The sequence below is a fragment of the Cricetulus griseus genome, chromosome 7 (assembly GCF_003668045.3).
Source record: "Cricetulus griseus strain 17A/GY chromosome 7, alternate assembly CriGri-PICRH-1.0, whole genome shotgun sequence".
NCBI lineage: Eukaryota > Metazoa > Chordata > Mammalia > Rodentia > Cricetidae > Cricetulus > Cricetulus griseus.
In genome coordinates this window covers 8,949,473-8,961,585 of record NC_048600.1, presented here as the reverse complement: position 1 = coordinate 8,961,585, position 12,113 = coordinate 8,949,473, and the positions used below count along the sequence as shown (strand labels likewise).

The 12,113-nt window shown below is 41.5% G+C and overlaps 1 protein-coding gene across 1 annotated transcript in view; it reads left to right on the top strand.

Annotated features, from left to right (window-relative positions):
* Positions 1–12,113, top strand: part of Ttc27 (tetratricopeptide repeat domain 27) — a 125,108-nt gene that overhangs the window by 25,971 nt on the left and 87,024 nt on the right. The window contains exons 8-9 of the mRNA XM_027426079.2: positions 3,058–3,170; positions 5,866–5,932. Of these exons, the coding sequence (XP_027281880.1) occupies positions 3,058–3,170; positions 5,866–5,932 (180 nt within the window). The remainder of the gene's footprint in view (positions 1–3,057; positions 3,171–5,865; positions 5,933–12,113) is intronic.

Here is a 12,113-nt window from a genome sequence, read left to right as displayed (position 1 = left end):
AGAGACTTGATGTCTTTCTGGCTGCTTCTAAATACATAAACCAATAACCAGAATTCCTCTTTTCACATTTTATAATCTGCCTTCTACTCTGTCGTTATTGAGTTGGTTGGTGCTTCGGAATGATTTTGACATGTCTAATGAATTCTTTTCTTGTGGCTTGAACTTTAGATTCTTAGATGGCTGACTTCGTAGGCCTGTGCAACTGCTTCCATGGAGGCTACAAACATTTTCACAAACATAATTCCAGAGATTTCCATACCTACAGTTTTATATGTTAATTAGATTTTTAAAAAGATTTATTTTTATTTTATGTGTAGAGGTGTTTTACCCAAACATATATCTGTGTAGCACATGTGTGTGTAGTGATCACAGAAACCAAAAGAAGGAATTGGATCCCCTGGAAGTGGATTGTTGTGAGCTGCCGTGTGGGTGCTAGGAATTGAACCTTGTTTTTCTGAGAGAGCAGCCTGTGCTCTTCACTGTTGAGCCATCTCTCCAGCCCCCCATCTACATGTCCTTTATTGATTTTAATGTCTGTAGTGCTTATGCTTCAGTATGCTTTGTTTTAAAACCTGTAAGTAAATTTACCTGAAGTACACTGGATACCACATTTCTGTTATATTCTGAGAGTGATGCCAAGGGCAGAGGCTAGAGCTGAGGGACAGGGAGGAGCCGCCATTCAGTTCATTCTGAGGAGGGCCTCAAGTTCACAAGTTTGCTTTTGTGGTAATTTTAGCAAGGAGCACTGTTGGTTCTGATTAGCAATAGTCAGGGAATGTATATTAAGTGCAGGCATCCTTAATTTCCTCCTCTCTTTTCTCAGTTCTATTCAGGTCCCCTCATTAGGCTTTAGGTTGCCCACTGCAGTTTGATCTTTAGGCCATAGAACAGTATTTTTGGAAAGAGATTTAATTCTGAAATCCAAGCACACAAAAGTAAATCTTTGGTGTGTGTGTGTGTGTGTGTGTGTGTGGTACATCATGTGTGTTCGAGTCTCTTTAAAGTTGAGTACATGCTATTCTGGACACCAGCTGTTCCTTAGTGTCTGAGGTTATCATTGTATTCCTAGCTGTTGTTAAAATTGTGTGTGTGTGTGTGTGTGTGTGTGTGTGTGTGTGTGTGTGTCCATGAGCGTGTGCGTGCCTCTGCCTTCCCCCCTGCCTGCCATGGGAGTGTGGGTACCTGTGGAGGCCAGAAGTATCAGATCCCTTGGAGCTGGAGTAACGTAACAGAAGGTTGTGAATCTCCTGATATGGTGGCTGGGCTCAAAGGTTCGTCTCTTAGAAGTCCCTTATATCCTCTTAACTGTTGAGCCATTTCTCCAGCTCTCACTTTTCTTTTTTCTGGTAACAGGGTGTCGCCTTTTGCTTGGGATCACTGTATAGACCAGGCTGACCTTGGATTCAGAGATAGCTGCCTTGTTCTGTCTCCCTAATCTACTGCTGGATTAGGGAGACACCACCATGCCCAGCACCTAGTCTACTGCTGAATTATGGCCTGTGCCACCATGCCAGGCACGAGCCCCTTCTCAGATACATAACTCTTAGTATATCCTTTGGATCTGCAGCTTGGCCTTCATCTTCTTATCAATGTATTCCAAGAGGAGATAGTTGTTTTTAATTAAATTAATTTATTTTGGTTGTGAGCCTAGCCTTTAATGGCTGAGCTATCTCTCCAGCCCTAAATTAATTTATTTTAAAGTTTTCCCTCCCTCCTCTCCTCCCATTCCCACCCTGCACCTTCTCTCTGCTCCCCATCCCCAATCCACTCCTCCATTTCTGTTAAGAAAGAAACAGGCTTTCTATGGCTATCCCATGGATATCAGCAAAAAGCATGGCATATCAAGTTTTGGTAGGACTAAGCACCTCCCCTTGTATTAAGGCTGGGCAAGGTGACCCAGTATGAGGAATATGTTCCCAAAAGCTAGCCAAAGCATTAGGGAGAGCCCCTAAGAGCAGATAGTTTCTCTGTGTAGTTCTGACTGTCCTGGGACTCGATCTGTAGACCAGGCTGGTCTCTAACTCAGAGATTGGCCTGCCTCTGCCTTGGGTGCTGGGATTAAAAGCATGCACCACCACCACTTGTCAGTGCTTTTCTTTAGAAGTCTTTTTAGTAGTAGTTTCTACATTAAAATCTGTTGTTTATTTTTATGATAAGGATTAGCAAGAGAATGTATGGGAATTCTATCAGCAGAGGTGCTTTTGGGGTTAGTAGTGATTGCTGTCATTTGCCACTATTGTCATTTACACTGAATTCTTGAAATGCACATGGTAAACCTTTTCACAAGTTATATTCCCTACTATGTATTCACAAGAAATAGTATGTATGTTGACCATATTTAGACACTATATAATCTTTAAAGTAAAAAGGCGTGTTATGCTAGATACGGTGCTTCTTTTTTTTTTTTTTTTATTTTGGTTCGTCAAGACAGGGTTTCTCTGTGTAGCTTTGGAGCCTAGCCTGGCACTTGCTCTGGAGACCAGGTTGGCCTGGAACTCACAGAGATCCACCTGCCTCTGCTTCCCGAGTGCTGGGATTAAAGGCGAGCACCACCAACGCCTGGCCTTTTTTTTTTTTTTTTGATATGGTGCTTCTTGACTTCATAATCTTAGTACTCAGGAGGCTGAGGCAGGCAGATGTCTGTGAGTTTAAGGCTAGCTTGGTCTACCTAATGAGCTTGGGCAAGCCAGGGCTACATAGTGAGACCCTGTCTCAAAAACAAACCAAGCCGGTGGTGGTGGCTCACGTCTTTAATCCCAGCACTCAGGAGGCAGAGGCAGGCAGATCTCTGTTCAAGGCCAGCCTGGTCTACAGAGTGAGTTCAGGACAGCCAGGGTTACACAGAGAAACCCTATCTCGAACAAACAAAAAAGACAAACAACAAACAAACCATCAAACTGAACTAAACAAAAATAAATACTCCAAAGTAAATCAAAAATAATGTACCCAGCCCCCCTCCAAAACCCCATACATCAGTGTCGTCTCCTTCAGCAATCGTTTGCATGAATGAATGAAATTTAATTTTTGTTCTAATTAGTTTCTTCTGTGTTCTACCAGAATCTTGAGCTCAATGATGATACTGTTCTGAATGAAATAAAGTTAGCAGACAGTGAACAGTTTCAGATGCCTGACCTGTGTGCTGAAGAACTTGCTGTCATCCTTGGAGTCTGGTATGTTAATGGCTGACTTTGCTATATTGAGCATCTTGAGTATTGTTCCCAAGTTTGGGAAGATCTTCATCAGAACCTCCCTATACAGTAGGGATTTTGTACTGCTTATGAAGGTGGAAAATTCTTCTTAGGCAGCGAATTAAAGGGTCAGAGGTTCAAAAATCTGTTGAATTTGTAGTGTTTTTCTCTTTCCTTTATAAACAAATATCTTTGGTTACCTTCAGCTGGGTGTAGAATTTTAATAAAATGTTAAATAGAGGTGAGAATGACTGTGTGAGCTGCATGTAAGAAGCTGGAGGTAGTCTGTGGGAGTATTTCACTAGCTTTCTCCACCTTATCTTTTTTGATATAGGGTTTCTCATTGAACCTGGTATTCTCCTATTCACTGCTCAGTGCTCTGGGAATCCTGTCTCTGTCCCATTGGACTAGGGTTACAGATGCACATGAACACAAATGGCTTTTTATGTGGGTGCTGGGTATCCAAACTCAGGTCCTTACGCTTGCACGTCCTATTTCTCCAGGTAGATTTATTTTTAATATATAGACCCTTATGCACTACTTCAGTGGAAGTAGTTTTTTTTTTTTTTACTTTCTTCTTTATATGGCTGGGTTATTGTTTCGGTTCTTGTTCTTTCTCATTTTGAAGTGAGTCCCTGACATTTCTCCTCATCTGTGTTCTTTATCCACTTTATGGTTAAAAGTTTTGCAGAAGAAAAAGGCATTAATCATTTTGTGTGAGGTTCTTACCCTGTCTTATGACTTTTTAATACTCTTGTTCACTCAGGGAACATAGTGTCTTAGGGTGGGAAGGACTTGAGGGGTTAATTGGATCATCTTGTTGCTTGATACATAATTCCTTTGTGTTACAAATTAGAACTATCTGAGAGAGGGAATACATGTATGTTGTGTTTTAGATTATTTCATAGTTCTTTCCCCATTTATTTTGTTTTGTCACCAGCAATAACAGGTACAGGCCAGGTGTATGGCATATTCCCCAGAGTTCAGAGCCAGCTTCGACTACATAGTGGGTTCTGCACCATATAGGACTATATGTTGAGACCCACCTCAAAGGACAGAGTTAAAAAGTTGGGGGCTGGAGAGATGGCTCACTGCCTCAAAGCACTTGCTACTTTTCAGAGGGCTCAGTTCTCAGCATCCAAATTAGGTGGCTCCAGTTTCAGGGGCTCTGATGCTCCTGTCTCCTCAGGTACCTGCCGTCATATGCAAATGCCCATATAATGAAAACACACACAGTTAACTAAAAATAATAAAAACAAATCTAAAGAAGGTCAGTTAAAAGTTACTACGTAAACATTTCATGCTTATAAAATCTTTAAATAGTATTGAAAATTATAATTAAGTATTACCATTTTATAGGATTGTTTTCATTCTTTTTAAATTTTATTATTTTGATTTATTTTATAACTATTTTTCCTATATATATATATATCTGGAGTTACAGATGGTTATGAGCCACGATGTGGTTACTGGGAATAGAACCTGGCTCCTTTGCAAGAGCAACAGATGCTCTTAACCATGCTCTTAACCACTGAGCAGCTCTCCAGCCCTTTAAAAAAAATCTTTTTTAGGCAGGGCCTCCTCTGTAGCCCAGGCTGGCCTCAGGCTTGCAGCAGTCTTTCACATCACTCTCCTGAGAGCTGGGTTTTGGGGCGAGCCTCCACATCTGGTTGTTGTCATTCCTAACATGCATAATGTTTACATAAAGAATAATTTATGTGCTATGTGAGCTTAAGTTACATGTTTAGCAATAAAGTGGAAGAGGTAAACTAGAAGATTGCAGCATCACAAGTTCAGCTGTGCATTTTTTCCATGCCTCACTCTCTTCTCAGAGAAAATGCTATCTTGAGTTTTGTGTTTGTCATTTTCTGGCCTTTAAAGATATGTTTACTGTTACATCTTAGGGCTTCCATTTGCTTGTTTTCATGCTTTCTGTAGTTGCCTGTGGTTTACTTCTCTCTTTATTGTGTTTCTGTGGTTTGTGTTTTAATTGGTAGCTGTAATTTAATTTGTAGGTTGGCATTCCACTAGGTGGATATGTCACAATTTGTCTTTTTTCCATTTGGAGGTTTTGATTATTTTCAGTTTTCCTATGTGTATCATTCATTCCTAGTCCAATCATTTGCTGAGTTTTCTGGGCTCTATAATCTAGGATGGAATTACTGAGTTGGGGATATGTGAATGTTTACCTAACTTCAAATTGCTTGCCAGGTGTGGCACTAATTAGACTCTGCCGTTAGTTTCTTAGAATGCCTGTTGTCCTACCTTTCCAGTGACTTACTGATTTAAACCTGTCTGATGGTTTTAATGGAATTTGTTTGTGGTAGAAGTTAAATAGGACTTAGTGCTGTATTAATTCTTTCCATTGCCTTTGATTGAGTGGTATCACTTGGACTTCTCTTTTTTCTTTTACTATTTACTTTTGGAGGGGTGAATGTCATAGCAAGCACCTTTACCTATCCAACCAACCATCTTGTAGCCTCTGGACTTCTTCTCCTTAATAAGATAAATTATTTTGACCCCAACCATTTTATTTTTATTATTGTCTTTTGAAAGCTTGTTTCTATGTATGTATTTCATAGCATTATAGTATGTGAGTTAAATATGTACTATGAGAGATAGTGATTACAACATGTATTTTAGGATTAATTTAACTTTTTTCTTTTTTAATTCAAAGCACAAATTTCCAGAAGAACAACCCAGTTCATAAGCTAACAGAGGAGGAGCTGCTGGCCTTCACATCAGTGAGTGACAGTGTCTTCCTTTCCAGTTCCTCCTTTTCCTCCTGTGTTCTTGCTCAAGCTGAAACCTTGTTCGATAAGGAACAGAGGTGCTGTCCTTACCCTGCCAGTTCTCAAGCCACATATTTCCTGCTGTTCCCTTAAGCAGGCATGCTTTTCGTTGCACTTGCTTAGATTTGACTACAGGGACCACATTCTCATGCTTTTCTTTTTCTTTCTCTTTCTTTCTTTTTTTGGACTCCATGGCTTACTGTGCATATAATAGATACTCAATAACCGTTTGTTGACTGCATGCATGAATGAGAACAGAAGAGTTCACAAGTCTTATGCATAAGAGTGATGCCTACGTGGATGTCTTGACAAAGAGTTGTGAGCAGGGGCAGGAGAGCAGTGGTCAGGGAAGGAGATAGCGTTGGGAACATAGGGCGCTTGTCGGCATTCCATACCATAGAAAAGCCAGGACGGAAGGGTGGATGGAGAAGTGGCTGTGGATATGACAGGGTGCGTGGCTGGCCTGGATCACTGTTTGAGTGAATCATGTATCATCACTTCATTACAGCCGACTAAAGAGGGAAGATAGGACCCAGGCTGGAGAAGAACAGAAGTGAAAGGGAAAGATGGGGGAATAGATGTTGGCAGATTTGAGATCAAAAGAAAGAGAAATGTGTCACAGAGTAGACGGCAACTCACTTTGGTTTTGGCTTTATGAGTGGAAAAGGATACACATGTTCTTTATTTTTTGGAAATGGGGTCTCTCTAGATAACTCTGTCTGTCCTGTAGCTTTCTATGTAGACCAGGCTGATTCTCCTAGTAACTGCCTGCTGAGTGCTGGGATCAAAGGTGTGCACCACCATGCCCAACTTGATACATACTTTCTTAAAGGAATCAAATTCCTCATGACTCTTCCAGAGGCACCCATTTTCTTTCCTCCTTTGTCATTGTTCAGACAAGAAAAAGAACCTTTATCTGGCAGAAAGAGAAGCTGGCTTGTTTGCACTGTAGTAGGAGTTTTCCTCTCCGCTCTCTTGAACCCCCAGGGTAGATGCTAGTTGCTGGAATCCTCTGCTGTCTTTTATCTTCCCACTCTTCCCATCTGTTAGTGTCTCGGGTGTTACCATTATATGGTAGGCTTTAGTTGACTGTATGGAAATGCCTGATTTACTTACGACATGTGCTATAAAGAATTTGACAAACAAAGTGGCAAAATAGTTTTCAGTGCACATAAAATAACTTGTGTACCTTTCTTTCACTCAGCTAGTAACTGAAATGTTTACCATACACAGGTGTTGTCATCCTCATTGGGGATATAACATTGAACAGTGTCTTTTTTGCTCTAGAGTTTTAATTAATTTACATTCCTGAGGAAGAAACACACAGACAAAGAGAGAAATATCTATTTAATTTAAGGAGGCCTGTAAAGCAGGGATGGGTGTTGTTTAGCAATGTGGTCTGGAGTATCTCAGTGGGAAGGTGATGTTGAACACAGAGCCGCCTGAAGTGGGGCACGGGAGAAGGATGTGGCTCTGAGCTTGAGGGAATGCTTGAAGTAAGCATCGGACCGAGAGAGGGTGTAGGCAGCAGGTGGCTTGGCGCTTTGGTCTCTACTGACACCTGAGGTCAGCAGTGATGTGGCAGATAACAGGTCATGTTCTTGCTGGGCTCTGGTCGGGTAATCTGTAGTAACATTTTGGGTTGGTCTCATACACATTGTCATGTGTATCATCCCTAATTACTGTGTGAACACTTCATCACACTTTGTTAAATACAGTTCTTGTGAGTGAGGGAAAACTTTGTTCTAGTCTTCAGACGCTATCTTTCTTTATCTGTTTTTGTTCCTCTGTGTCCTGAGGCACTTGCAAGCTAGTTAGCTGGTAGTTTTGATGTGCTCAGCTCCTCCTCCCAGCTTGCAGTCAAGGTCATAAATTCAAGTTTCATACCTTCCCCACAAGGGCTTTTTGCTGGGTACTCTGTTCTGCTTTCATCTCCTTTGGCTCTTCCCCCAGTCTGCACTTGTCTAAGGAGACTTGTTTGTTAATATTGAGTAAATCTTTATTTCTGAGAAGTACCGTAATGGACTGGGGATGTAGCTCAGTTGGTAGAACGTATGCCTAGTATGCACAAAGCTCTGGGTTCAGTTTCCAGAAATGTACCAACTGCGTGTAGGGGTACATGCTTGTAATCTTAAAACTCTGCAAATGGAGTCATTAAGATCAGAAGTTCAAGGTCATCTGCAGTAGTTTGAATGTAATTGGTGCTATAAGCTCATAGGGAGTGGCACTGTTGGGAGGTTTGGCCTTGTTGAATTACGTATGGCCTTGTTGAAGGAAGTGTGTCACTGTGAGTGCAGGCTTGAGGTCTCTTTTGCTTAAATCACTCAGTCAGCTTCCTGTTGCCTTCTGATCAAGCACTATGTCTGCCTCCATGCTCCCTGCCTTGGTGATAATGGACTGAACATCTAAAACTGTAAGGAAGCCACCCCAATTAAATATTCTCCTTATAAAGTTGCCGTGGTCATGGTGTCTCTTCACAGCAATAGAAACCCTAACTAAGACATCATGCTTAGCTAGACAGTGAATTAGAGGCCAGCTTGGGACACACAAGCCCCTGTCTCTAACCGAAACCAAACAACCACCCACCCACTAGGAAGAACTGTAAGGAATACAGACATATGGAGGGCTTCAGGATTCCGTGAGTACTCTAGACTCTGAACTGCCCCTTTCCCTTGTCTTTCTCAACTGAAGCATACGCAGTTCACCAGGAAAGTTCAAGTCAGTTCCCCAAAACTGCCCTTCCTCTCACCTCTTTTTGTACCTGATTTTGAAGTTAATAACATGGCATATCAGGAGTGGCTTTTGATTTTAAGGAAGAGGGTTTATTTATATCGCTGATATAAATACTAGCTTTTGTACCCAGATCCAACCAACCAAGGATTTAAATATTTGAAAAAGTATGTTTATTGAATATGTACAGACCTTTTTCCAGTTATTGTTTCCTAAAGAACACAGAGTATCAACATGCTGTGTAGCAGCTACTTGGTTTTAGGCTTCGCAGTAACCTAGAGATGATTTAATGTGCAAGGAAGGATGCGTGCAAATACCAGCCCACATCATGGAAGGACCTTCTTCAGGGTTTTCTATGACACCTGGACCCAGACCTCAGAGATTCTGAGGGACCGGTGCAGCCTGTGCAACTCCAGGTGTATGTGAGACAAGCTGATGGGCACTCTCGGGCACTATCCACCTCTAAACACTTGACCTCATTTCTCTGTCCCTATTGGCTGGGGCCTTTTTTTGTTCATATAACCATCAGTTGCGCATATATCTTTCCTTCAGTAGACTTGAAACTCGTAGCTTTCAAGTCTGAGCTCTTTAGTCCTTTGCAAGGTCTAGAGCAGGCTTCAGTGTGTTTGTCCTAGTAGTTGCTAAGTAAATATATGCAGAGTAAGAGAATGCGTGGATTGGGCTACAGCCCGACATTTGGCTGACTTCTGTTTTTACTCAAATTGCTCTGCTTCTCTCCGTAATTTAGGTAGCACTACATGGTAGTAAGAATAGCTACATTTTTCCATCTTCCTTCTACTGAAGGCTTGCTTTCAAAATGTGGAATGTACATAAAAATGCCCACCTAAGTAAAAGCTGGTGTCCTCAGCATTTAGTGCTGAGCCAGCTTGCTAGTCTTTGGTTTGGAGGAGGACATTGTAGTCAGAATTTTTCTGCGTCCCAGCAGTCACTCCTAAATAACCACAAGAGAATATTAATTATAAATGCTCATTCAATAGCTTAGACTTGTTTTTAGCCAGCTCATATAACTTAATCGGTTTCTTACCTAACCTTTGCCACATGGCGGCACCCTCTTTCAACAGAGCATGTTCGTTCATTTTGCTTCTCTCTGGCTCTGCTTGTGATTCCCCAGACTATTCCTTTCTTCCCAACATTCTCTTCTGCCACTAAAATCCTGCCTAGCTATCAGCCAGTCAGCTTTTTATTAACCATGATAGCAACACATTTTCACAGTGGACAGAAGGATTATTCCACAGCAGGACATATTTATTTCTGAACAGCCTATTGAGAGAAGACATTCTTAGAATTGCCTGTGGAGTTGGGAGAAAAGAGAGCAGCAAGACAGAACAGTGGTGTCTTGATGGACATCCCTTCTCTGCTATATGACTTGGTACTGAGACTTTAAACTCTTTGGAGGCATGTGATTCCTTTGTTGATATAAGAGCAATCCAATGTAAATTTTAATACCCTATAAAAGATTGGAAGTCAGCCAGACTGTGGTGGCTCACACCTTTAATCTCAGCACTTGGGAGACAGAGGCAGGTGAATCTCTGTGAGTTCAAGGCCAGCCTAGCACAACCAAGGCTGTTACACAGAGAAATCCTGTCTTGAAAAACCAAAACAAAACAAAACAAAAAAAAGAAAAAAAAAAAGGAAAAAGAAAAGGAAAGGAAAAAGAGAAAAGCGTGGAAGTTGCTGGAGAGAAAGTCGACCATGGGTATTTGGCATTTGGTAAACACACACGTATGCATGCACACTTGGCTTTTTGAGGTAGGATGTAGTTATGTGTCCCAAGCTGGCCTCACACTCACAATCTCCTGCCTCAGTCTTCTTAGTTCTGGGAGGTTTTTTATATTTTTGAGACAGGTTTTCTTTGTGTAGTTCTGCCTGTCCTGCTCTGTAGACTGGCTTTGAACTCACAGAGATCTGCCTGCCTCTAGTTCACAAGTGTTAGGATAAACGCTATGCACCACCACCACCTGGCTTTTTTTTCCCAGATAAAATAAAGACAAAACAAAACATTTTTTTAACCTAAAATTAAAACAACATCAGCGTATTCACTGATGATTCTCAACCAGATAGTTGGCTTATTCTGGTTCTGTATTTTATTAAGTTTTAGTGAAGTGTCTTAAAGTTTCCCAAAATAATGGTTAGATCTCTTTTTTTGTGGAGAAATTTTTGCCTGTGATGTCATGTTGGTGTAGCATGTTGAAATATATGTGAGATTATTTTCAAATTAAGATATTTTAATAAGTATGCAAACTGTCAGTTTTCCTTACGGCATTTCACACATAATTGAACTATCTTAATGTTCATCAATCTAAAGCTTACCCTGGCAGCCACAGCTCCCTTGTTTACAGCAGTCCTGGGGTGCTATTCTTGAGAAATCATATCTACGTATTACAGGAACACCCATACTGTTTGAGAGAACCATTCACATTGTATCAACTTAATCATTTAAAATCAGCTGTGATCATTTTATCAGCTGTGTTATTTCCTTTCAGATGAGCCAAGTCAGTGACATCCGTAATGCTTGTAATCTCCTTTCATTGTTGAAAGTAGGAACCATTAATTTCATACAGGTGCTTTCGTTTTCATTGTTTGCTCAAGTGTGAATTGATGGTGGCCCCTTGCTTTCTGGCTGTCTGCCTGCCTTTCAAGTTCTCCATCAAAGAGAGTCCTTTGAAATCTCACATTATATTTTATGCATTTTTTCTTTCTGATATTGATCCCCTCCCCTTCCTACCCCTCCCCCTTTCCCCTCTTCGTCTTCCTTATCTTCTCAGTTTTCTTTGAGATGGAGACTTTGTTTGGTTTTTGAAACAAGTCTGAGGTAGCCCATTGCTGTCCTCACACTCACTGTGTGAGGAGATGCATTAGAGCAGAGAGCTGCAGCTCTACATCTGAGAGGAGATGCATTAGTGCAAAGGAGAGCTGTAGCTCTGCATCTGAGAGGAGATGCATTAGTGCAAAGGAGAGCTGCAGTTCTGTATCTGAGAGGAGATGCATTAGTGCAAAGGAGAGCTGCAGCTCTGCATCTGAGAGGAGATGCATTAGAGCAGAGAGCTGCAGCTCTGTATCTGAGAGGAGATGCATCAGTGCAAAGGAGAGCTGCAGCTCTGCATCTGAGAGGAGATGCATTAGAGCAGAGAGCTGCAGCTCTGCATCTGAGAGGAGATGCATTAGAGCAAAGGAGAGCTGCAGCTCTGCATCTGAGAGGAGATGCATTAGAGCAGAGAGCTGCAGCTCTGCATCTGAGAGGAGATGCATTAGAGCAGAGAGCTGCAGCTCTGCATCTGAGAGAAGATGCATTAGTGCAAAGGAGAGCTGCAGCTCTGCACCTGAGAGGAGATGCATTAGTGCAAAGGAGAGCTGCAGCTCTGCATCTGAGAGGAGATGCATT